This window comes from Knufia obscura, assembly GCF_036327395.1.
Source record: "Knufia obscura strain CCFEE 5817 isolate CBS 148926 chromosome Unknown scaffold_1, whole genome shotgun sequence".
Lineage (NCBI taxonomy): Eukaryota > Fungi > Ascomycota > Eurotiomycetes > Chaetothyriales > Trichomeriaceae > Knufia > Knufia obscura.
This window is the reverse complement of record NW_027042687.1, coordinates 453,421-479,008: the sequence shown is the minus strand read 5'-3', so window position 1 is coordinate 479,008 and position 25,588 is coordinate 453,421. Positions and strand designations below refer to the sequence as shown.

Genomic DNA, 25,588 nt, shown 5'->3' with positions numbered 1-25,588 from the left:
TGACCTCCGGCGGCGACAGGGTGGAATGGGGCAATCACTATGACCAGATAACGGGCACGGCAGGAAGGACACCAGACACAAAGTATTGCAATACCAGAAGATGGGCGATGGACAACCACGAGATGTGGAGTATGTCAGTCAAATCCACGAATTTTATTGAATCTCATGATGTACCCTTCGAGCGACGAGCACGACCTTTGCCGAATAAATTGCTGCTTCGACGGCTTGTCGTATCTTCCACTCTCCAAAAGCGCCGTATCAATTATTTGACATGCAGAGTAGAAAGCACATTATATCAGGAGCTGTACCATTTTTCATTTGAAGTACTCTTCTGTACAGTAAATTAATCTATTTTCAAACCCGAGGACTCGGCCATTTCTACAGGCGTTTTCGACCGGGGCCTATGTCCAACCATATCGACACGAACCGGCTTGCTAAATCCATCAGGGCCCTTTCCTGTAGGCCTGAGATAACCACAAATAACCAAACACCGCTTCGACGTAGACTGATATTGCCATGCAGAAGCCAAATTTTCATAATCAGGAGAGCCACCCAGCAGCTACTGACCTAATAGTGCCTGCCTGGCTGACCACCTTGATGTCCGAAACCGAGGTTCGGCAGCCGAGGCTCCCTATTCAAATCGCTGTAGCTTTGTTGAGGAGTGAGATCGGCGACATCTTGGCTCACGCTGTGATAGCCGCCCTTCTTAGTCATACTGACCTGGCTTTGGTTCACCAGAGGGTCTTGACTTTCGCTTCGTGTCATACCATAACGGCTGGAGCGATTTGCTTGAGCTTGAGCTCGCATGTCATCGTAGCCGATCGTGCTGCCAGACAAATCCTTTGTGTGGCCTTGAATGCCGTTCTTGTTTCGCATCTCCATAAGGAAACCATCGCCTTCGAGATCTCCTCGGCTGGCCTTCTCGGCAGCCTTGCGCCTCTTCCTGTGCGGATTCTCCTTGCAGCAGTTGATGATCGCGTTGACAGCAATCAATATGGCCAGGACACCAGTCAAGGTCGATTGCACGACGATGAGAACAACGCCGGTAATGGTCTGTGTTGTCTTTGCGACGCCGAATTCCTCAACGAAGACTAAAATGCAGACCACCGAGAGCACACGCACGACTTGAACAAGAATGTTGATCCAGTTGCCGGATTTGCGATCGTAGGGCCGGTTCCAGAGTAGGAGTATCAACATCAAACCCTCAATCACAAGCTGGCCAATAGACTGAACCATGCCGTGCCCATCTCCACCTGCCAGTACGCAGCCTTTGGCAAACATGTAGACGATGAAAGGCATGAAGAGCCACCAGTATTGTTTCTTGTAGTTCTCGTAGAAGAGCTTGTACTTCTTCCACGTTTCCTTGTTCTCGTATAGAGCACTCGTGTCTCCCGACATCTTCTTCATTTGGTGGGCGACATGCCAAATCTTCCAGGTATAGAAAGCCAGTAGTGCCGTGAACAAGCTGAGCGTAACACCTGCCAGAGCTTTGGCAGCCCATGAATCGCCGTTCCGAAACTGGAATATGCAGTAAAGTACCCAGACACCATATAGCAAGAGAATAAGTGTTGTGATTGTTTGCGCCAAAACGCGCCAGTATTCCTTGCGGAAAGTGGTGAGAGATTTGGGGAAACTGCCGAACAGTGCCCATGCTTCAAGGATGACTTTGAAGAGCAGAATACCGACAACGACAACCGCGAGGACGATCGCGAAGACTAGGAGAATTGTCATGAAAGCATTGGCGTCGGGCACTGTCAGCTTTTCGGTATATGCTTGGATACCGGACACCAATTTCGATTCTTCTGAGGTATTTGCGGTGCTGTTTCCAGTGCCATTGACAGAAGTTGTGATCCCGTCGATCTGCCTTGGCAGTAGATAGTCGAGTGAGCGAATAGCAAGGCGCCTGAACGAGCCTTCTGGAGCGGCGGTCGACCCGTCCTCGAACCGCAAGGTTGTATTCTTGAGGTAGTTGTAGTTGTTGTCGGTGATGTTTCCACCTGTGGATTGCCGGAAGTTGTCGATGGTCGTCTGCATGGTACCCCACGAAACCAAGCCTGTCGAGAAAGCAAAATTCTTGGTAAAGCTTCGGTAAATGCCAGGATAGTTGACAGTGTACATGCCGTCCATCGCCAAGCCCTGGAACCACCACATGACTTCCATGAAACCAGGAGACGAGTGAGACATCCCGGGCTTGCTTCCCGCCATGGCTGCGCTGGCGCCAGACAAAACCAAGGCACCCGCCGCAATAGCAGCAGCAACACCTTGTACTGCTGGCAGCTCGACTGACTTTCCGTTGGTAACCGAGGACTCTATACAGGCAGCCTCAGCGCCATCCTTCCCTTGTATGACCATCTTCGCCATGCCATCGAGATCGGGTATACTGTAAGCAATTGAAGGGATCTGAGAGGCATATTCGCTAGGAACCTCGAATTCGCCTATAGCCGAGAACTGTTGCGCGGGGACTGCAAGGACGTTAGCATTTACAGACGACTAACTACAACAGGATACTCACCTGGACACATCTGCTCGACCTTGGTCTCTTCAGAGCAGGGGTCGAAAGTCTGGTTGTAGACGTTCATTCCGTAAGCTTCCACCACCAGCGACGCCGTCACATCTTGTTCAACCTTGCTTGTTGCTACCACGTTGAATGTGATCTTGTTTGTGTTCTTGTCGAATGAGATATCGAGATTCTGGACCGTAATACTCGAATCTGCACTACCACAACTCGAGAAGCCATTTGTGCTGATCACGTCCGCTCCAAATGCCCCTCTCAACAGCGCCAGAGACGCCAATACAGCAGCTGCTGTCTTCATTTTCTGTGGCCGAGACCGACGAGCGGCCAATCGTGGATTGAAGTTGTGCTCTGCCCTAGTGTCAAGCTGGTCTTCAGAAGGATGTGTCCAGTCTGTTCAAAGTACGTCGGTCAAACGTAGATCGTTGTTATCAGATGGTTCTTCGGGAGGAAGGTGAAGGTCGTGTGATCGCTTGTCTGCTGATCAGTGGATATGATATTGCTGAGCGATAAACGAGAGTAGTCGAAGGTCAAATGGACGTAAAGCGAGAGACTGCGAAGAAATGAGAGTGAGAGCAATGAAACGCAACCAAAAATGCAAAGGATGTTCAGCTGGATGTGAGAACGCAAGATATCGGAGCGTTGCGTTGCAGGATAGTAGTAGCGAGATCTGCATGCATGAAGAGAATGGCCGCTTCTGGACACGAGAGCACCACCAACCATAAGGCTTTTGCCGCGAGTCTTCAGCTGGAGCCCTTTGTCAAGCCTTTGACAAGGCTTCCATCGTTCCCCAACGAATAAACATTGTTCAGGGGTGACCTCTGGAGACAAGCTAGGTTAGCATGTGGTGTATGGTGGCAGTGTTGCCCCTGGGCGAGCTGCAATTGCGTCGTCGTCGTCGCGCTAAATACTTCTTGGCGCAGAATTTCGGTATGCTTACGAGGTATTATTATCATTACTCAGCTTGTTGCGGTAGCAGAGCCACTGGCAAGAGAAAGCATTGCGAGCATTTAATTAATTACAGCACACTGATGGCGATGTAGGAACGGCAAAATGCAAGATTGAGGATTTTGCTGTTCTGGTACGGACCGTTGAAAGCCCGAAGGCTCTAACCATGCTGAAACTCCCCAAACTTTCTGATGAACCGAGGATCCTTCATTCCTGCTGCTCATGTGCACCGACGCCATATCAAGTATTCAGATTCCAAGTATTGTGTTATTGTACACGATAGATCATCCGTAGAGGAAGACGTGCTGTCGACTGCTATCATGGAAACCCTAAAGAACTACCCCCAGCAGGTGTTGGGTGTTCCGTGGAGGCGCAGTGGACTCGAATCCGTCAAGGAGGATTCTGTTTCACTGCACTGTATTCGGACGCATTCTCCACTTCAACCCGCACCCAAAGATTTCATCCAGAGCGAGTCCCAACGATCAATCACGATGTGATGGTATTTGGAAGACAGTTCGGGGAGTCAGCATCATCTTCCTTCCGCTCAATTGTTGTCATGCCTGCCGTGACCGTACTCTACTAGCAAACAAAAAGACATAAAGATACAAAGCGACGTCTTGGTATACGCTACTTGTGGCTATTGTGAGCTAACCGAGAACTAAAAATATCTTCACCAAAGCCTGCGCCACACCGTGCAAGCAAAGGAACATGGAATTCTGCTGGCTCTGCTTTTGATGAGCACGTGAGCAGTTATTTCACAACTGAATATCGTGGAGGGGAGTGTTCCATAGCCGGGGCCTCGGAGATGTCGATTCGCATAACAGACTGGGCAAAGCTCCCTGTGACCCTGACAGAATTATGCCTAGCGACGACCTTGAGATGTGGTCAATCCTTCCGATGGAAGCAGCTTGAGGATCATAGCTGGACGTGTGTACTGCGAGGGCGCATTCTCCAGTTGGATCAGGACGATACCCACCTTCGATACCGCTCGATATGGCCCGCGCCCGATACCTCTCCTCCCACACCTCCTGCTTCGCTTGCGCCAGAGGAACACGATGATAGCAAGGAGCTGCTGCAGCACTACCTCAATCTGGGACCGAATTTGGAGCAGCTCTACAAACAGTGGTCTCAGAATGACAAAAACTTTCAAAAGAAGGCGCCCAAGTTCACGGGTGTTCGGATCCTACGGCAGGACGCATGGGAGGCCTTGATCGGGTTCATCTGCAGTAGCAACAACAATATCATCAGGATATCGCAGATGGTCGATAAGCTATGTACGCACTACGGCAGATTCATTGCGGCCTGGGACGGACGCGCATACCATGATTTCCCACCACCGACTGCGCTGTGTGGAAAAGGGGTCGAGGCGCATCTGCGTGAGCTAGGCTTCGGATATCGTGCCAAGTACATCGCGCGTACGGCGCAGATGGTCGCGAATGAAAGAGATGATGGATGGTTGGACTCCTTGCGCAATCCTGAGAGCCCTGCATACGGTGGGAGTGCAGGTCCAGCTGGAGAGATGAAGCCAGAAGGCAGAGATGGTTACCGCCTTGCGCATGAGAAACTACTCGAACTGCAGGGAGTCGGTCCCAAAGTGGCAGATTGTGTCTCTCTCATGGGGTTGGGCTGGGGAGAAGCTGTGCCTATTGATACTCATGTCTGGCAGATAGCGCAAAGAGATTACAAGTTTGGCAAAGGCAAGCATGCTAGCTTGACGAAAGCTACGTATGACGCTGTCGCGAACCATTTCCGTAAGATTTGGGGGAAGGAGGCTGGCTGGGCACACAGTGTTCTCTTTACGGCCGATCTCAAAGTCTTTGCTCAGCGACTGGAAGCCAAGGTCGTGATCAAAAGTGAAGATCTGGACACAAAGAGCGCGAAGGTCGAGACAATAGAGACCATATCGGAAACGGCCATCAAGGAGGAGTCGGTGCATGAAGAGGTGAAGAGAGTCTTGGAACTCGATGAAACAGCTGTTACGAGTAGTGAGCGCGTCAAACGTCGGAGGCGCGGCTGAGGCATTGCTTTGAAGCCAACTTAATCGGCCCATATTGCCGTACTATCCAACTGAAGAAGTAAGCTCATGGTCATGTCCGTGTATACTGCCTACACGCGCAAAGGATTTCAAGGCTACACAATCACGCAGATATAGGTTGACACCAAGATCCGTCAAAGAGCAACGAGTCATGTACTCGGTAGACACCTTGATGCGACATCTGTCGCATGTCAGCATTAAACAGTATCCGAAGCCTTCATCATCTTCCAGATACACATACCTTTGTTACTTACTCTCTTGGCAATCCCCTCGCATCAGAGTCCAACGCCCAACCTATGTTTTGACTGTAGCTCACTATGCCAACTACATAGCAGCTGATGTGAGTTCACCGTCGATGTGGAATTGACGCAGGCTGCGTGACACGCACCCTGCATCAGTTACGATGCCACAGCCCTACGGAGGGCAGGCCGTCTTCCTGGATTAACAGAAGATCTCACCGGAGAAGTATCAAAATGGCAGGGTTATGCTGGTAATGTGCGATATCTTTGTCCTTCTCTGACGAAGGATAAAGATGTAATCACCTGTTAATTGGCTTTGTGAAACGTCGACGCGAAAACATGGCAGTTTCGTCCTCGTCCGTTGCCCTCATGCTTCACATCTCGAAGACATTTTGGGCATCAAAGGACCTCTACCTGTCAGAAGATGCAGTGGTTGCCTGACACGCCGACAAGGCTCGAGAATTTCGGGCTCTTTGCTCGAGGTGTAGGTTGTACTCTAGCTGGAGGACGTTCGACGGACATGTGAAAAGAGTCGAGAAACAAGACGATGGTGTTTCACAATTTACTAGGGACATGCAGGTACCTTTGCGTTTGTTCGGCCGCTTACCGTAGAGACCTCAAGCTGGTTTCACACGTAGAGAGAACACACATTTCTTGATGTGCCGAAGGTATCAAGAAACAAGCTCTCAGCATAGTTCGGAATCCGCAGTCCCCCTGGTGACAGCTCGATAGCATTCACGAACTCAGCTTAACAAATTTTGTAGAAGGTTTGTAGAAAGGTAGAGGTCTGCTAGAATGCATGTAGAAGACGGTCATGATTCGTAGATTTGCAGAGCAGCCAGAGAGATTGGGCTTGGAATTTGGCTGGTAGTGCCAGATAAACATCGCGCCGGCATGGTGATCCCAGCCACGCTCTACAGCAAGACCCGCAACCACTAACCCAAGATCGTTATTCTAAAAACCTTCTGTGCATCCATTGACGTGCGACAGGCTCGATTTCTGGCCACTAAGAAAGCTCGCTTGGGTCTTACGCTCACTGTGACAACTACTGGGGTCCTCTGGTCGTCCTGTGTGTCGAGCTCCAAATCTCCTCTTCGCTCAGGCTGGCTGGGCCGTTAGACTGCGCACCGGCCACGAACATTCGTCCTTTCTGCTTCCGACGCCAAACATTCTGTACACTTCGAGTGAATATCACAAGTGTACACACGTCCAATAATCACGACTGTCACTCGCTAAACCCCGTCGCCTATAACACGAATTACTACAATTAATACCTACTACCGATATGAGATCTTCATAGCGACGTACAATATACGCGTTGTAATACCTTTTCAACAACCAATTGCATTCCACCACGATAGAAACAAGCCGAATACCATCACTCTGGAATCGTGATAGAGCTTTGGACTCTCACCTCGAGGTGAGGTAGGAGGATGCGTCTGGGGCCATGGCCTGCAAAATGGCTGTTAGGTCTGTCTCTGGCCAGCAAAACCCACGCATATACACAGGTACCTTCACCGAATCTCGACCTCAACGGACTAGGCCAAGTCGCACTGGGCGGTGATTTCGATGCTATCTCGATATATTCCTACGAAGGTCAGACGGAAGGAATCCAAGGAAATGGGACTCATTCAATACTTCAACAACTGCCTGATGGCATGTACAGCGCTTTAGCTGAAACAGATGCGAGGATAGAAGACATTTGCGCTTTCTCCCTGAAGAACGGTACACTGCTAGGAGTGATCATAGCCGGGAACTTTACGAGCGTTGGCGGCATCGGTGCACAAAGTGTTGCCTTCATCGATGGTCAGACAGGCGAGATTTCTCCTCATCCAGGCATTCAAGGCACCGTGAATGCTGTATATTGCGACAACGAAACCGACACTGCTTACCTAGGAGGCACCTTTGATGCAGCAGGGTCGAGTAATGCCATTGCTTGGACTGCATCCGGTTCATGGGCAAATTTGCCTTTCGCTGGATTCGACGCCCCAGTCACCTCCATCACCAAAGGCCCCGCTGGCCACATCATCTTCGGCGGATCTTTTACTGGCTTGAAAAATATGACAAGAGCTTCGGACGACGAGGGCGGCGAGCTCATCAATCTCGATTCTGCTCGGGTCACTTCAGTCGCTAACATTACTAATGGCATGGATATCGTTTGTCCCAGTAATGACTCCACCACCACTGCCTGGCAGCTAGAAGATAATACTGCTGGCTCATGGACCGCGAGCATGCGCTATGGCTTCGAACCCTCAAGGTTGAGGCTTTACAACAATCTGGACGGTAGAGGCGTTAAGAACTGGAGGTTCACAGCACTGCCTAATACTGGTATCATGAACTTCACCTACACCGATCCCGCGACTGGTGAACAAGCTCATTGCGATGCCATTTGCCCGCTAGCTCAAAACTCCTCTTTGCCTTACCAAGACTTCTATTTTGTTAATAGAGTTGGCATGAATAGTCTCCGCCTGGACGTTTCCGCTTGGTATGGCCAAGGTGCTGCATTGAGAGGCATTGAGCTATATCAGAATGATACGTTCGTCTATGCCATTGAAGCCGTCAATCCACCGTCCTGCCTAACAGCATCAAACACCATGTCGAGGGCGACTGCAACTGGTGATTGGGCAGAGACTCCTTCTAGGAGCAGTGTCGCCGACTATCTGACCGCGAAGGTTAGTTCTGCGACACTCAACACCACAAACATCGTTTTCGAGCCCGATATCAGCGACAGAGGAAACTACACCATCGTAGTTTACACGCCAGGCTGCATTCAAGATAGCTCATGTGGCTCCAGAGGACTCGTAAATGTTACCGGCACGCTTACTTCCGATGGTAGCAACCCTTTCAGCACGCTGATTTCCCAAAGAAACGACTACGATAAATACGACCAAATATACCAGGGGCCTGTTGATGCTGCATCCGGCAGCTTCCGTCCAGCTGTCACTGTCTTGCCCTCGAAGCAAATGACAGAACAAACTATCGTGGCTTCTCGAATCCGCCTTAGTGGCAATCCATCAACAGGAGGTCTGAATGGCCTGTTCGATTTTGATCCTAATGCTGCCGTCGTCGACACCGATTTCTCCAAATCTGCAATCAATAATGCCGGAACTATGCTGAAGCGAAACGCTCAAGTTCTTAGTCTTGCAACGCACAACAATACGATCTATGCCGCTGGCGGGTTCACAGATGATACCTTCGAGAACATCATGTCTTTTGCCGATAACGAAGCACAATCGTTACCGAACGGCGGGTTGAATGCTGCAGTCTCAGATATCCATGCTTCCACCGACTTTCTGTATGTTGGAGGCAATTTCACAGGCACCAATGAGGATGGTCCAAGTGGCTTGGAAAACGTTGCGGCTTACAATTACGCGGACCACTCTTGGGTTGCGTTAGGTGCAGGCGTTGATGGTGCTGTTTCAGATATTGTTCCTTTCAAGCTTAATATTACTGCTGGTGAACCGGAGGATGTTATTGCTTTTAGCGGTACATTTTCGAACATCAGAGCCACCGGAGGCAGTTCTGAGCAGCCAGCCGACGGCCTGGCGGTTTGGGTCCCGTCACGAAGCAATTGGCTTCAGAATCTTGGCTCGGAACGCCAGCTTCTGGCTGGCATGCTGTGCAGTTACACCACATTGCCTAACGGCACCTGGCTGGGAGCCGGCACTTTGATCTCACTTGGTCAGGCTATGAGTGGTATCGCTGGTTTAGGTACTTCAGATGGTGCCGTCGCCATCCAACAACTGCCAATCGAGCTTGATTCCAGCTCAGCCACGAGCTCTAGTTCCTCGAGCAAGCGGGCATTACTTTCTCAGCAAAGCATTACCGGTGTCGTCACTGGTGCATATGATACTGACAATGGCCGCAACGTGACCATCCTTGGTGGACATTTTACTGCACGGACGAACACTAGCAGTGTCCAAAACCTACTGTTCCTTGATGGAAGCAATAACGAGGTCTCCGGGCTACCATCTGGCATGGATGACAATTCGACCTTCGTCGCACTTTCTAAGCAGGGCGATGTTCTCTTTGCAGGCGGCCGTGTGACAGGGCAAATTAACAATACCCAAGTTCAAGGTCTTGTGCTCTATGACCTCGCTGAACGAACATATCGATCTCCACAGCCAGCGGCACTCGAGGGTGAAGATGTTATAGTCAACAGCTTTGCTAGTCAGCCTCGTACGTCAAATGTTTATGTTGGTGGCTCATTCGAAAGCACGGCTCAAGGCCTGACATGTGTCTCGATCTGCATGTATGACACGAGCTCGAATTTCTGGAGCACACCGGGTGGAGGGCTCTCGGGCACAATTACGGCTTTACACTTCCTCCAAAGCACTCGACTCCTAGCAGCTGGGAATCTCACCATTAGCGACACCCAAACGAGCCTCGCCGAGTACGATACGGAAGCCCAATCCTGGACAGTCTTCAACAGTGCAGCACTGCCAGGTCCTGTGACAGCATTCGCAAAGACGAAAGATGACAATGTATTCTGGGTGGCGGGAACGGCAGAATCGAACAATTCTGCATACGTTGTTAGGGTCGATGGAAACGGAGCCCAATCACCGGTGACGGGTCTCCTCGATGCCGGGTCCAATATCCTTGGGCTACAACTGATGCCGCTCACTAATGGCAATGGCCATGGGTCTTCGCGTTATCTTGACAACGACAAGGATCTTCTGGTCATGGGTCAACTGAATTTGGCTGGCTTCGGACGCGCATCTGCTGCATTGTTCAATGGCACGACTATGCAGCCATTCATCCTCAGCGTGAACTCGGCTGGCGAACCAGGCAGTATCAGCGCTCTATTCTCGTCGAACGACAACCCTGCAGTAGCAAGCAGTAAGTTACGCTCGATAATCTTGCTCTCCTCATTGACTAACGTTCTTCCCAGATCCCTACAGACACTCAAATGGCATCGCCATACTTGTTGCCTTCTGCGCTGCGCTCGGCACGATATTCCTCATCATACTCGCTGGCATGATCCTCAACAGAATACAAAGGAAACGGGCCGGATACAGCACGCTGCCCAGCGTCCCCTACCAGGACAAGAACATGAACATAAATCGAGTTCCACCTGAAAGACTCTTCGCCTCAATGGGTCAAAGAACGCCTGGTGCACCTGCTGTATGACGACCCCCAACAAGTCTCTGAACTACGAGATCACGACCACGACGTTACGACTTGACGACCACAGATATTCCCTTTACCAAACGTCATAGACTTTCCTCTCTCATTTCTTGTTCAAAGTTCGACATGCGATCACATCTACCGATCGATGTCACGGTGAATGGCGCATTTGCTGGCTCAGTTAGCTAGCGGGATATATTTCGATTTCGACTTCATTCTCCGCGAAGGCAGGCTTTCTCGATGGATACATATTCGTGATACCCTTTTTCTCTCAGTCAGGAATTGATTAGCACGCCGTATCTGGCGCGAGGCAGGCGATGCAAGCCTGTGCTAATGTAATATTTAGTGATGTCTCATAGGCAGATAGCGGAGCTTCAGGCGATGTAAGCGGAGTTCGAGATGTAAGGAAGCCTGGATGCTTTCGAATGGTGAAATCTTGCGAGCTCAATTGATTATGCTTGCGTAGATAGCTAGCAAGCTTGTGGATAGGCTACCATGAAGATATATCAGCTTGATGGGATCCTTAAATGTGCTTCCGACACTTTACCTTCTCCGTGAATCTAGCATTCAGTGATGTATCAACCTTGCGATGCGGCCTCTGACCTCGAAGCAGCACAGCACCGTCCACCTCCTGTATATTTTCGTGCGTTTCTGGTCCTGCAAGCAAGTGCGGAACACGTACTGTTACGCGATCTTCAATACGTAGCTACCAATCTAGGTATGGTCTTACGAGAACGATTGGTCATTTTGCGCCACTTGCTGCCCCTGAACTTCCGAAGCGATAGGCACAACAGGCCGGACAAGGCTTTCTTGCAGGGAAAGTAAAATTAAACAGCGATGCTCACAGCGCGTTTTACTTGCTCATGAAACGACAACACCATGCTAATATGCAGCCACACCAGTCGCTTCTGTCACAAATGGTCGTACTGGCAGCTTGCCGGCCTGATCTTACACAACATGTTCGCGTCGTTGATGTCTTCGCTATGGTCTTGTTTCTGCATCTCGTTCTTCTGGTATCGACTGCCACACCGAGCTCATGAATAGCTACCAGCGCCAACGAACCTCACGCCAACTCGGACGATCTAGCTGGGCGTGATGGAACTTTTACATCCTCGGCGGACATACCATCGCGCCAACAGCGAAGACCCAAGCGCTCGCCACGACACTTTCGAGATGACGTCTGACTACAGCAAGACAGACAGCAAGGGCGACTTCCCAAAACCACAGGAGTATAGCTCTGATTACCACCTGCGAAGCAACTCGAACGAAGAGGCATTCGTTGTGCCATCAACTCATGCCCAATGGTTTTCTGGCTGGCGTGCAGGGGCATATTCAGCAGCTGGCCTTGCATTCTGCTCGTTGATCATCAATGTCGTCGCTGTTATATGGCTGGCGCGGCACCCAGATTCCAAATCCAATCTGGTTGAAGTGTTCAATGGAAGTTGCGATACTGTTGCACAGATGGATACATGGGTCCATCTCGCAATCAATGCGCTGAGCACTCTTCTATTGGCAGGTTCCAACTATTGTATGCAGTGCTTGTGTGCTCCAAACAGAGGCGAGATTGATAAAGCTCACTCCCGAGGTCGGTTCCTGGATATTGGTGTCCCCAGTTTCCGGAATCTGTCCAGCATTGCATCGTGTAAGGTCCTCATGTGGTGGCTACTTGGCCTTTCCTCTATACCTTTGCACCTTATGTATGTTTGTACGAATTCAACTGGCAAAGCTGACATTCTCAGGTACAATTCTGCTTTCTATTCATCTTTGGCTGCCAACGACTATGGCATCTATGTGGTTTCTCCTGAATTTCTCTCGGGCGCTAATGCTTCCCATCCTCTTGTTGAGCCTACTATGGTCTCGTCTGAGAAGATGCAACAAGATGTTGTCAGCAACGACACAGTCAAGTTTGAGCGTCTGGACACCCTCGCATGCCTCAAGACATATGGTCAGGTCTTCTTACAAGACTACAGAAATCTAATTATAGTTTCAAAGAACAGCACTACTGGGACCAATTCCTCTGTCTTACGTGGTGATTCATATCAGTTCGGCTCCCACATTGATCCCCCTTCACAGACTTACACACCTTTCGATTGGTAGGTACTGCCTGGAGGCAGTCTTGGGCAATGCTGATATTCGACAGGATCTGTACAAGCGACCCTAACATAGGTACAAAGATCGATGTCCCTTCGAGTCCAAATTCTTTTGAGAACGCCCCATGTGACTCTTACTTCGATCGTATCGAAGGTATCGTCGATAGTTGGCAGCCGTGGGGATATGTCGTTGACTATTGTCTTGCGGAGCGCATTGAACAGCAGTGCAGTTTCAATGGTAACATTCCCATTGGAGCAACTGTTGTTATATGCAACACTGTCAAGGTACTTTTGATGCTCATAGTCGCATTCAGGCTTACTGACAAACCTCTCATCACGATAGGCGACGCCCTTGAGAGCTTCCTAGAGTCACCAGACAACACCACAAACAATCTCTGCCTACTCAGCCGCGTCGACGCCGATAAAGCCGAAAGCGAGAACTGGGGATTGCAACGCGATATTGTCGAACAGGACAAACCTCCGTGGAGATACGAGCATGGAGCGAATTCAAGAAAAGCGACGCTAAAGACCTTGAGATGGAGCAAGGCAGCCAGTGGAAGAAGATGGACCATGACTATAGGTCTGATCATCTTGGCGCTGATCACGGTCCTCGGGTTCCTCGGGGCTGCAATTTCTGCTATCAGCGACAAGGGCACATCACCGATGGCGCTGGGCTTCGGCACTGTGCATGCCTCAGCGATCATAAGCGGGTGGGATATCGACAAGATTGAAAACGCATCTAAGCAGATTATTGCAGCCATATTCATTGCCAACTTACCGCAAGCTATCTTATCACTTCTCTACCTAAACCTCAACGGCCTCCTTACAAGCATGTTCGTCGCTCTTGAATGGTCGAAGATCGCTAAAGAGCGTAAATATCTCAGAGTCTCCACACCAAAAGGGCAGCAAAGGAGTACACATTTCTTACAATTACCTTACAAGATCGCCGTCCCGCTCATGGTGGTATCCGGCGTCTTACACTGGCTCATCTCTCGGTCGATATTCCTAGTCGTCGTAGCAAATTATAGCGAAACAGGAGAACTCAACAACGCCGTGCAGATAGCTTCTTGTGGGTTCTCCCCCTTGGCTATGGTATGCGTGCTTGTTTTCGGAGGTCTCCTTATCCTTGGATCCTTCATTATCGGCAGATTCAAGTATGACCCATCAATGCCGCTTGCCGGAAGCTGCAGTGCTGCTATTTCAGCTGCTTGTCATAGACCTGATCGGGATGTTGACGCGGCGTTGAGCCCGGTACAATGGGGTGTTATTCCAGGGTCCGAGAAAGATGGTGTTAGTCATTGTTGTTTCACAAGTGGTGACGTTGAGCCGATACAGGAGGGAAAGCAGTACGCGGGCGACTCGAGAAAGTCACGATGAATTCTCCGCCTCCGAGGGCTTCGGCCATAGTTCAGTTCATGTTATGAACATCGCCGGCACTCTGCAAGTCGTGCGGCACAGAGACAGTATTCCATGCCGGTGGCAACGCATCACCAGCACCTTCGCAGATGTCAGTCTGCTGGAAACCATGCTGACTTTTGGACTGCTTTCTGGGTTTGATCGGTCATTGCAGCAGTAGGAAGAGCCTGCCACTAACGATATGCGAGGTCTTCGATGCTGGCGAACGAGTGAATACGCAGCTCAGGCCTTTCCATCTCTTGTACCGCTGCATGCGTGACAGAAGGACAGAGACACTTGCAAGATGCGTACAATCGGAACACCGAGGCATTCTAGGAAATCCCACTCAGTTTCACCTTCGATGCCACTCGACTGCCACCCCGGCAAGACCTTTACTCCTCACTACACACCGTTTGCAAAAAAATGCAACAAACACTATCGTCACTCATACAATCATTGCCGAGGAACGAATCGGCAATACAATTGCAATATCACTTCAGGCTGTTGCTTACTTGACTAAGATGACCGGCCACCATGTCAATAACTCTTGGTATCAGAATTCCCTCTCACAATTTCATGCTCATCAACCAGTACCTCCTCAATACAAGTCGAGACTTCCAGGAAACCTGCATACAAACCACGAAGCGGTTACCGACAAATACCATCAAGATTCGAAAATGCCACCTAATCTTCTCACACTGCCTCTCGAGCTCAGACTCGCGATCTACACCTACTTCTTCTCAACCCTCCCCACCCTCAAGATCGTCCAACCAAGCCGGCCATCGACCGACACCGCAACAAACCGCTACAGCTCGAACCAAAATACCCCATATCGATACAACCCAGACCTATACCCGTATCACTCAGTCACCCGCGGTCCAAACCTATACGCCTCCATGCAGTATATCTCGTACACATTCAACTCCGGCGCATACATCCTGAGTCAACACAACCACAACCACAACTATAACACAACCCCAAGCCTGCCGCTCAACTACCCACAACCTCACCTCCCGCTCCTCCTAACCAACCTTAAAAACAACGCCGAAGCAACCCCGATCTTTCTCAGCTCGACACCCTTCAACCTCTGCTCCTTCGTCCGATCCCCCTCCACCCTCATCGGTCGACACCGATACCTCCAGATCCGAAACATCTCGCTACCAATCAACAAAGCGCTTGATCGGTTGCGGTTGTTCGATGCACACCCACAGGACAACAACGCACACCAGTGACTCCGCAGCCTAGACATCAACGACGCCGCCACCATCCTCTCACGGGAAGCGAATGAGATACGCGACCTGGTAGGGATGAGTATATCTCACGTTCACAACCTACGATTCAGCATCAAATGGAATGGACGGGTCGGCGGTGGAATGTTCCCAATGGATTTGGGTCGATGGGTAGATCGCAAGTTCGAGATTTGTGTTAGAGATAGAGAGAGGGATTGTCACCGTGTGTTCCATGTTGTCTCCCAGGAGAGGGGAGTCTGTTACGAGGGGAAAGGACTTCATCGGAAGGCGAGAGGAATTTATCTGAACGAGGACGAGGCAGCGATGAAGGTCATTGAGGAGACATTTCGGGAGGATTATGGGGTTGAAGGGGAGGCTGTTTTTGTGTTGGCGAGGTGTAAGGGATGAGTTGAGTTGGTATGATGAAGTACGATGAGGTATGCACGTTAACGAGGCTAAGAGGGAGCCCGTGGAGCTAGCTGACTGGATGTGAGCACAATTTGAAATCGTGACAATGGTATTCTTCGCGCTGCTCTATCTGTGTATTCCGAATCACGAAATGGGGGTATTATGTTCTCATACGTCTGCAATGCATTCGATAGTGTCAACGAGTCAGAGTCAACTCATGAGTTGGTTTTGCTTCAACTCTTGATTTAGAGTCAACTCTTGAGTCAGCCTTGGCATACTTCTGACTTACTACGCTTACCAGAATGAGTGGAAGGTGAGCCAGCGCCTGCCAGCGGTGAAGTAAATCGTACCTTATAATACTTCAATAACACGCCAAGGCCAACTCACGAGTTGAAATCTTGCTGAAGAATCTCGACTCTCAACTCACAACTCAAGAGTCAGAGTTGACTCGAGATTTGACTACTCAAGAGTTGATAAGGTTGAATACATTCATTCCCTACCATGACATCACGTTTCCATCCCAGTACAATACCATTGTATTGTGTTCCTGTACATAAAGTACACACCACCACCGCACCCAACAAGAACAACATAAATCACTGTGACTGTAGATGAATATCACCGCCACTCATCGTTCCCAACGTCGCCCTGCCCACTCTACAGTTCCTTCTGCCCACGCTTACCCACCTCCTCCACACCAACTCCTAACAACCCTCCCCCTCCCATCAACAAACACAATCCTCAGCCCCCTTCCTCGCTCCACATCCTCCCCAAACGCAAATTCCTCAAGCGCCGCTCTATCCTCAGGCTTCAAAGACCTAGACCCATACCCATATTTCGTCGTGATGCCCAACCACCGTAGACGTCCGAATGGATGGCTTCCCTTTCTCATCAAGCGCGTCCACCCCGGATAATGGAGCTGCGGGCGCGTCAAGGCCTTGGAGATTGGCATTGCGATGTGCGCGATGCGGAGGTACATATTCCGCCCGAGGAGGAGATCGGGGTGTTTTACGCAGGTACAGAATGTGAAGTGCGTTGCGTTGTGGAGAGGTAGATGTTTTCTGCTTCGTCTTGGAGTTGATGGGAGGTCAGGAGGAGGGGGATGTGCAGTTTGCGCTTTGCGTTTGGTTTTGATTTTGGGGGCTAAAAGTAGGGTTGTAGGGTCAGGATTCGAGAGGTCAATCGACACGGGTCGGTTGGGTTAGTGTTAGGGGTCTGGCGTGGTTGGAAGATGAGGAGGGAGAGGCAGCGGAAGTAGTGCGTCAGGATTTGGAGGCGGAGTTCGAGGGGGAGGGTGGGGAGGGAGGGTGGCATTGGGTGTTGTGAGGCTTGCCGATGAGGTCTACACGGGTGTCGAGATGGATAAATAGTGGTTGCCTTGGTGTTTGGAGTTGGTTGTAGATCTCGGATATTCAGGTGCTTGAAGTTATGAAATGGTAGTAAAACTTTCAGGTAGTTAGACTTATGAACATGGTGGCCAGTTAGACAACGACGTCAAAGTGTCAGTATCGCGTTCGGCCGTAGTGAAATATAGGCTTCTGCAATCGCTACCTGAGTGACTTCACGTCGTGTTAGCTCTGTCCTCTCTGGGTAGGTGTAGTGACAGACAGAAAGTCACTGGCATGGCGGCCTCCCAGCTTGCTAAACAAGAAGCTCTCCATATGCATAATATGTCATTTCTCATATTCACAAAACATTCCCCCGATAACCCACACCACGCTCCCACTCCACTAAAACCTCACCTCCCGAACCTCCCCCCGTCTCCGTCCAACATCATACTCAACCCACCTCGCCAACCCCCCACCCCTCCTCGTCGCCCCAGCCCCACTCCCACCCTCAACGACCCTCCCCGGATTAAACACATGACACCCCTCATACGTGACGCAAAACGCCGGTGCCTCGGCATCACACACGCACAGTGCCGTCGGCAATGGATACAGACTTAGACTGTGGCTGAAATCCCACAGTGTGGGACGGATGCTATTCGGGAAGGGCGCAAGATGTGACTGGTCGAGGAGGAGTTTTGTGACGCGGCGGCCGATGAAGGTTGGTTTGTCTATGGCGTTGCTGTTTGCGGTCGTATTGGCCGCAGATGGGACATGTGATGCTACTGCTTCGATGTCTGGATCTGGCATTTCAGTGTCTGGGTGGATCTGGGTGATATCGTTTTCGTCAGCCATCTCTTCGTCTTGTTCCTGTTTCGGGAAGAGAATTGCATTTCGGCGGATGCGCGATGTGATGTCGTCTCGGAATAGGACGATTTCTTCTACTGGGCCGAAGAGAGATAGACGGGCTGGGTTGCTGGTGAAGATTGCCTCGCCTGGGGTGTCGATGTCTTTCTTTAGGTTTGCTTCGGTGTTCGCATTATTTATTGCGCGGCGGATGCGCGATGTGAAGAGTTCGGGGATGCCTTGACGGGGGAGGAGTGTTGCTGCACCGGCTGAGAAGGAGCTTGCCCAGGGGTCATTGTCGCCTGGGACGAAGACGAAGGTTGTTGTGGAGAGGAGAGAGGGGAATTCCGAGAGGACGGAGGCTAGGTTGTCGAAGGCTTCTTTGTAGTGGATGCTGTCACCTCCTTTTGCTGAGCCGACCATGCTGGCTGCTGAGACGAAGTTGCCTAGTAGGACTACTGTGAGTGGTCGGTCGGAAGGTTCGTCTGATGCGAGTTGACTGTTGAGGATTGCTTTGATGGCTTCGAGAGTTCGTGGATTGTCGAGTGTGCATTCTCCTATCATTATTACTTTGGTTCTTCGTGAGTCCTCATTCTCTGGATTGTTGTCCTTGTGACCTAAGACCCGGCGTTGCACACGTCTCATCTGTTGACCCAGTGCCTTCTCACTACCTGTTCCGAGAAAGTCGAACCAGCCATAGCCGGCACCTGCGACGGTATGTATAGCGTCTATTTTGTGATTATGACCAGTGCCTAGTGTGACTTCGCGTCTCTCAGCTGGAGGACCAGCTATTGTGTCGACGACAAAACGACCTCTGATCTGACCTCCGACACCACCAGCTGAGCCCAGATTTGAGTTGTTGGAGCCGTCATCGTCGTAAGTTCCTTCCACCAGCACTATCATGCCCGGGCAGAACCAGGCGTCTTCGTCAGGTATAGGTCGGGCTGTGCTGATGTCGAGCACTGTACTGCCGGTCAGATCTGTTACAGAGAGATCACCAGCAGCTGAATGCACTAGCAGACCCAGCAGCAGATGTGAGGAGCCTGATCGACCCAACAGATTTGATATGGGGGTGATTTTGTATGCCCCGGTCGTGCTGGCCATGGTGCTTGCTGAGCGGGACAGTGTAGATACGCCGGTGGTTTTTGAGAAGGTTGTGTTTTGGAAAGATTCATTTCGTAATAGTCGCTGGTGTACCAAATGGTATCTATTGCGAAAGGCAGCTATTTTGTGGTGTATAGGGGGCATAAGTGTAGCAGTTGAAGTATTCAGCTCCAATGTCTTCTTGCTGACTGAATATGCCAGGCGTGGTTGGTTGAAGGCAGATACGACTTTCAGATATGCTCGAGCGTCTTCGTGTGTTGTGTCGTCCTCTTCCATCTCTTCATCTTGCACGTCCAACCCTGAGATGCCCAGACTAGCCTGGCTGTCGTCTCTTGAGACGTCTGGCCGGTTCAACAGGCTGTCTGACCTCGAAAGGGAGCCGACTGTATTATTCGACCTACTAAGTCGAGTAACGTCCAGCTTCCCACCGGACATGCATGGCTCGAGAGATTTGAGGATATTCTTGAGCTTCTTGTCATGACCATCGTCCAGAATGAGCCCACCATTGTCTCTCTTCCACTGCTTAGCGATTTCGTCGAGCACTCTTTCTGCAAGACCCTCCTGTCGCCATCTCTCTCCACAGAACTTGCCAACGAAATTTGCAAGAGCACCCAGTCCCGACGAAGTTATGGTCAGGTTGTGCTTCTTGGTCAATGTTCTGAATGCCACAGGCCGTAGTGTTTGCGGCGGTAATATGATAGGCAACACGGTCTGAGCATTGTTGGGCTTTAGCTGAGGCGCAAAGGCCGGTTTCTCAATGGCAGGTATTGGTCGGGTTTCGCGAGGTCTGATGGGATGCGCTGGTGTTGCGAATCCTGGTGATGAGAATGGAACGTCTTTCGCGGGGAGCGGTCCAGCTCTAAAGATGTGAGCTGGCAACGGCGTCGATATCGGCTCTTCCATGTTTGTATAGGCTCATGTGATCCTCTTCTCGTCCTCCATCAACGGCATCTCTTTCGAGTCCTCAGATATGGTAGGGTGGGGTCCTCGCGAGACGCGTTTTGACGCGTCCAAATCAATTTGCGAAATGACGCGCATCGGCAGGAACATGTGCTGCGACTGCCCTCAATTGCTCTGTCTTCATTCCTGTCTTACTCTATTTTGCTTCTGATACCAAACAATTTATTGCCTACTTCATAGTGTCCATCTAAGCTGGTCGGTGATTTTCAAACACTACCTCGAACAGTCTACAAGTTTCTTGCGACACCACAATCAGCATATACGATTTTCCAAACACACCATATCGTCGCATTGATCCCACCATGGCAGAATCTACAGAAGTACCCAAGTCCGAAGCCGTCGGAGCTGATGCCAGTAACCGGACAACAGATCAAACGCAAAACGAATCGCCTGAAGAGAGACTGGCAGACCTGATAGCGAGAGCAACTTCACTATACGCAGTCAAGAAGTATGAAGAGGCAGCGGAACTCTACTCAGAGGCGACCGAGGTGCAAGCAGAAATAAGGGGTGAGATGGCTGAAGAGAATGCGGATCTGCTGTTCTCTTACGGTCGATGCCTTTTCTACGTTGCCCAGAAGACAAGCACAGTACTGGGCGGCACAGCAGCCTCAGCCCAGCTGAAAGGCAGCGATAAGAAGCCTTCCAAGAAAAGGAAAGCCAATGGCACTATCAAGCCAGAGTCAAGCACAACTGCAGCTGCTCACACCACAACCCTAGAGACCATCACAGAGACATCTCAACCAGCAGATGTAGTGCCTGCCATTGATGCGAACCCGGAAGAAGTCCAACAATCCAAGTCAGACAAACCTCTCTTCCAGATAGAGGGAGACGCACCCGACTGGGACGACACAGAAGACGACGAGGAAGGAGAAGCAGCAGACGGCGAAGAGGAAGAGGAAGAAGAAGACGACTTCAACACTGCCTTCGAAATCCTCGACCTCTCGCGCATCCTCTACCTCCGCACCCTCGAAAAGAAAGACAAAGACTCAGACTCAACCCGCGACCTCCGAACCCGCATCTCAGACATCTACGACCTCCAAGCCGAAATCTCCCTTGAAGGCGAACGCTTCGACGCTGCAGTAACAGACCTCCGCAGCTGCCTCGACCTAAAACAAACCCTCTACGATCCCAGCTCCAGCCTCCTCGCAGAATGCCACTACAAACTCTCCCTCGCCCTCGAAGCCGCGTCACAAGTCCAACAGCGCGACGCAGACGGGAACCCCGTGGGCGAAATAACCATCGACTGGACCCTGCGCAACGAAGCCGTATCCCAACAAGAGAAAGCAATTCACTCATGTAACCTGCGCGTCAGCAAAGAAACAAAAGAGCTCGAAGATCTACCCGCGGACAAAAAGCAAAAAGCAAAAGAACAAATCGAGGATGTCCAGGATATGGTCGCCGCGATGCAACAACGGCTGGAAGAGTTGCGAAAACCACCCGTTAGCGTCAAGGCTGAGACCGAAAAAGATGCCCAGCAGGAACTTATGGGGTCTGTGCTTGGACAAGTCCTCGGTGGTGGCAAGGGCGAACAGAAAGAGAAGTTAGCTGAGATTATGGCTGGCGCGAATGATCTGAGTGGGATGGTGAAGAGAAAGAAGCCGAAGCTTGCTGCTGACGCTGGCAGTAACGGCAATGCTCCGATGGATGCGTTACAAATGCCACAGGGCCAGTTACAGGCAGACGTGGAGGTAAAGAAAGGAAAGAGGAAACTCGAGGATATTGAACCGGAGACCGCGACTGAAGCCACGAACGGAGCCTCAGCACAAGAGCCAGGCTCACCAGTGAAGAAGGTGAGGATCGCGGATGTCATCGATTAGTCTTCGGAGTCCGCGGCTGCGTATCATGTGTGGTTGACAGACCAATTTGACCGAACACGAAGGGAACTGTGTCTGATTTCTAGCATGGAAATGGATGACGAGGTGGGATATGAAGATGAAGATCAGCCAGCCACGACAGCGATGGACGGTGAACTGGGAGACACCCTTACAACACCAACTTTGAATGGTAGAGCCGAGCAGGAGCTGACACCAAACACGACGATCGTGGGTGCTGGGCTGGAAGACATCTTCACGACAATGACGTTGGACAGCGATATCGTCGCTTTGGGTTTTCCGTGGAACGGGACTCTAATTCCAAGGGGGGCTCGCTATGCCGCTTGACGGGCGAGCTGTATCTTTCGTTTCTCTTAATGTATTAGTGCCATCTTACCAATATGACTTCGAGCAGATCTGAGCAGATCGTGCTGCATTACATACAGCACGGTCTTCTTATTTGTTCATGACTGCGCCATTACGTGTTATCAGAGGTAGCTGTTCATGCCATTGCCTTGGACCTCGAGTATTGACACCACAGGGGATCAGACTGCTCAGGTCATCACAATGGCCACCTTCGTCCCGTCACACAATGTCTTCTTGAATCTTCGAGTCTCCTAGTCGCCCCTATCCTGAGATTATTGTTCACGATCGCACGCGCGATATCTCTGGCCAAGGTCGTCCTCCCAACCACACGCTGACCCGACCAAACCATTAGACCGTCGCCTCCAAGTGCGTTGCCATGACCATTGCGGAAGGTCAGCGTAAGCAAGCACGTCGTCATCGCAAAGTCGCCTAGGCTTCACGGATAGGTTTTGTCAACTGAGCGTGTATCTCGACGTTCGGCAGCTGCCGTGCCCCTTCGCCAGGCCATACCAGGTCTGAGTCGCCAGATTACAGTAACGCTACCGAGCAACAACCATAGCTCTCGATCGCACATTGGCCGTGCTCAAACGGCCGCGAAACCTTTGGTCTCTTGTGCTATTCACGTCAGACACAGGCAGGAATGCAACCGTGGAGTTACCGTCTTCGGGATCCCTACCAAGAACATGGTGGAATGTAACCCTCAAAAATCCCGTGGTCACCTTCATGGAACGGATGGATGGATGCACCGGGTAGTGCGATCAGAGGACTCACATGCGGCGTTGATGACGCTGCGGGCTTTCTGTATCTCTAGGCCGATACTGGGCCATGGTACACGCAATTATGAGTACATTCGGCGGGTGTTATGCAGGACTGACACAAATCGCTGGGTGGATGCCTGGATTTGCTCTTATGTCTCGGTCTTAAGTGTGGGTAGGATTCTGTCTATGGGCATGAAAACGGTATCGTACTTGTACCTAGGATAATGACTGCATCGTCTGTGTCACATCAACGTATCCCGTTTGTCGCAGCAGAGCTATGTTTTGCCACAACTAGATCGACGGACGTTGTTCTTCAAGAACAGGGTTTCGGGGGACCTGGCCTTGCAGTGTGCAGGCCGTATCCTCCTCCGGTGCGAAACAATCAATCAATCAATCTCTCTGTTTGCCGAGTCTGGCGATTCTCTCGAATACAGCCTTCAGCGCTCCTTTCCTCAAATCAACAAGTACAGAGTCATGATTCGTCTCTGCAAGCGTCAAACTCGCAAAGTCTATTTTCCCTTTTACCTCGTTGCTTTGCCAACACCCCTCGAAGAACGTCTGTCCGCGCTTTCCGCTCATGATGTCTGAGGCTGCGAAGTGGGCTTCGACGCGAAGTTTCGTCGCGGTTGGTGCACTGTTACCGTTACTAAGCGCCGCTTCGTTAACGGCTATCGTGCGGACGCAGCTCGTGTAGTCCGCTGCCTCTCCCCAGTCTGCATCGTTACACTTCCGGAGGCAGAGTTTTGCCTCTTCGTTCCCGCCTGTCATGCTTTCTGCGAATTGGTACTTGTGTGAGAGCTTGCTGATAAGCTTGGCCGTGTTGTTATCGAAGCCGTATTGCTCGGATGGTGTGGTGGACGTTGATGTCTCTGCTCCGGGGACGTCTGTGCTGGCCGAGGGGGAGAGAAAGGCTGCTGATGAAGAGATGATCCCTCCGGACCAGGAGGCGGTGGGTACGATCTTGGTGTTGATGAAGGTGTTGAGGCCGGCCCAGGAGTTGAGGAGGTTGGTTGGGAGTTTGGCGGCTATGGTTGGGAGGGTTGCGCCTGAGTGGGTGAATGGGGCGTAGGGCGCTGTTGGTGTTGTCAGCTTGGGATAGGGGGTGATTGACATGTGGGCACGAACCCAAGAATGCTACGTAGGGTACCTTCGGGTCAAGGAGGGACCGGTGGTGGAATAACGTGTTGAGGGTGTAGATTGTTCCGGCCGAGTGGGTCGCGATGGCGACATGCTTGACGTCGAGTTGTTGCAGCAGGGCTGGGACTGTTTCGAGCCAGACAGCCATGCGAATGTCGATGGGGACTGGTGTTGAGCCTCCGAAGGCAGGTCTACTCTATGCTCAACTGGAATCATTCTCAGCCAAAAGTACTATCTTGGGCATACCTATCGACACATATGAGTCTTACGCCGCAGTCTCTTGCCAGCTTGTCGAAGTGTAAAGATTCCCATCGTGTGCCAAACATTGGACCGATGAAGAGAACGGCTGGGAGACTGATATTGTCGAAATTCGTCGTCGACGAATATGTGACCCTGAGCTTTGTATGGTTTGCAGTCTCCGGGAGCCATAGAGCTTGGTGGAAGTGCTGCGTGCATACTGTGCGAATTGCTTGGTCCTCTGATGAGAAGGATTTCATTGCTAAGAAAGGACAACGCTACGAGCAGAAAAGGAGATGGGCTGAGCTTGAGCGAGGGCAGGATATAAAGCGCGGTACTACCTGACGAAGAACGTCAGGAGACATGATAAGAGGTCGGTGATTTGATTTTCGTGGAGGGCCATCCTCGAGTGCATAGCTATGAATGCATACGCCATGAAGAGACTACAGTACAGTAGTACTGAAATTTAGATTGCTGATGAGGCAGCAGTGAAACGAGCTTTCATGTTTGGCCAATGCTTTTGGATATCCACTCCAGGGCTTCTTCGGCAAGCGAACGTCTTTGTCATCCAGATAATCACGTGACATACGCTAAGCCTAAAGCAAAGTTGCCGCTGCCTGCTCCCGCAATCGATTGATGTTCATCCTCATCCTCATCCTCGGGTTCTTCCTCAAACTCTTTCCACCGACTTCCTTTACTACTACACTTTCTCGATCTTCCAAATCTCAATACTCATCCATCTGCCTCTCTTCCAAACAAACAAGGGTTCGCCAATACTAGTGACTGGTGACAGTCAGCAACGAAGCAGGTGAAAAAGAGGTTGTCTCGTGGTGGAAAGTGCAGTCTTCGTTTGCGATAATCTCTACCAAGATAACTGCAAATCACCTTGCTGTATCACTAGCAGGTGTCGACAGCGATCTGAAGTATCGAGGGCGGAGATTTCTCTGGGACACTTGAGGATTGAAAGATTCTGGTTGTATTGCTTCAACCTTCCTGCTTGCAGCTGGCTCGTGTTGAAGTTCTTACTCCTACAAATACTCAATTGAACCTACATCTTGACC

General features: G+C 50.8%; 8 protein-coding genes across 8 annotated transcripts; 5 read left to right on the top strand and 3 right to left on the bottom strand.

The window, feature by feature from the left end:
* Window positions 1-567: 567 nt before the first annotated feature.
* On the bottom strand, window positions 568-2,813 carry PMZ80_000179 (uncharacterized protein; the record flags this gene model as incomplete). The annotated part of the gene is made up of 2 exons (XM_064868633.1): window positions 568-2,462; window positions 2,513-2,813. The coding sequence occupies 2 exons, from the start codon at window positions 2,811-2,813 to the stop codon at window positions 568-570; spliced, it is 2,196 nt and encodes a 731-aa protein (XP_064734130.1).
* Window positions 2,814-4,265: 1,452 nt separating this feature from the next.
* On the top strand, window positions 4,266-5,477 carry OGG1 (8-oxoguanine glycosylase ogg1; the record flags this gene model as incomplete). Its single annotated transcript, XM_064868632.1, has 1 exon — window positions 4,266-5,477. One exon carries the CDS (start codon window positions 4,266-4,268, stop codon window positions 5,475-5,477), a length of 1,212 nt encoding a protein of 403 aa, XP_064734129.1.
* Window positions 5,478-7,167: 1,690 nt separating this feature from the next.
* Window positions 7,168-10,864, top strand: PMZ80_000177 (uncharacterized protein; the record flags this gene model as incomplete). Its single annotated transcript, XM_064868631.1, has 2 exons — window positions 7,168-10,573; window positions 10,626-10,864. The coding sequence occupies 2 exons, from the start codon at window positions 7,168-7,170 to the stop codon at window positions 10,862-10,864; spliced, it is 3,645 nt and encodes a 1,214-aa protein (XP_064734128.1).
* Window positions 10,865-12,034: 1,170 nt separating this feature from the next.
* On the top strand, window positions 12,035-14,328 carry PMZ80_000176 (uncharacterized protein; the record flags this gene model as incomplete). Its single annotated transcript, XM_064868630.1, has 3 exons — window positions 12,035-12,558; window positions 12,601-12,954; window positions 13,002-14,328. 3 exons carry the CDS (start codon window positions 12,035-12,037, stop codon window positions 14,326-14,328), a joined length of 2,205 nt encoding a protein of 734 aa, XP_064734127.1.
* A 539-nt stretch (window positions 14,329-14,867) lies between these two features.
* PMZ80_000175 (uncharacterized protein) lies at window positions 14,868-15,578 on the top strand (the record flags this gene model as incomplete). Its single annotated transcript, XM_064868629.1, has 1 exon — window positions 14,868-15,578. One exon carries the CDS (start codon window positions 14,868-14,870, stop codon window positions 15,576-15,578), a length of 711 nt encoding a protein of 236 aa, XP_064734126.1.
* A 2,135-nt stretch (window positions 15,579-17,713) lies between these two features.
* DPB2 (DNA-directed DNA polymerase epsilon, subunit B) lies at window positions 17,714-20,161 on the bottom strand (the record flags this gene model as incomplete). Its single annotated transcript, XM_064868628.1, has 1 exon — window positions 17,714-20,161. One exon carries the CDS (start codon window positions 20,159-20,161, stop codon window positions 17,714-17,716), a length of 2,448 nt encoding a protein of 815 aa, XP_064734125.1.
* A 359-nt stretch (window positions 20,162-20,520) lies between these two features.
* PMZ80_000173 (uncharacterized protein) lies at window positions 20,521-22,035 on the top strand (the record flags this gene model as incomplete). Its single annotated transcript, XM_064868627.1, has 1 exon — window positions 20,521-22,035. One exon carries the CDS (start codon window positions 20,521-20,523, stop codon window positions 22,033-22,035), a length of 1,515 nt encoding a protein of 504 aa, XP_064734124.1.
* A 1,508-nt stretch (window positions 22,036-23,543) lies between these two features.
* PMZ80_000172 (uncharacterized protein) lies at window positions 23,544-24,438 on the bottom strand (the record flags this gene model as incomplete). The annotated part of the gene is made up of 2 exons (XM_064868626.1): window positions 23,544-24,226; window positions 24,279-24,438. The coding sequence occupies 2 exons, from the start codon at window positions 24,436-24,438 to the stop codon at window positions 23,544-23,546; spliced, it is 843 nt and encodes a 280-aa protein (XP_064734123.1).
* Between the last annotated feature and the right edge of the window lie 1,150 nt (window positions 24,439-25,588).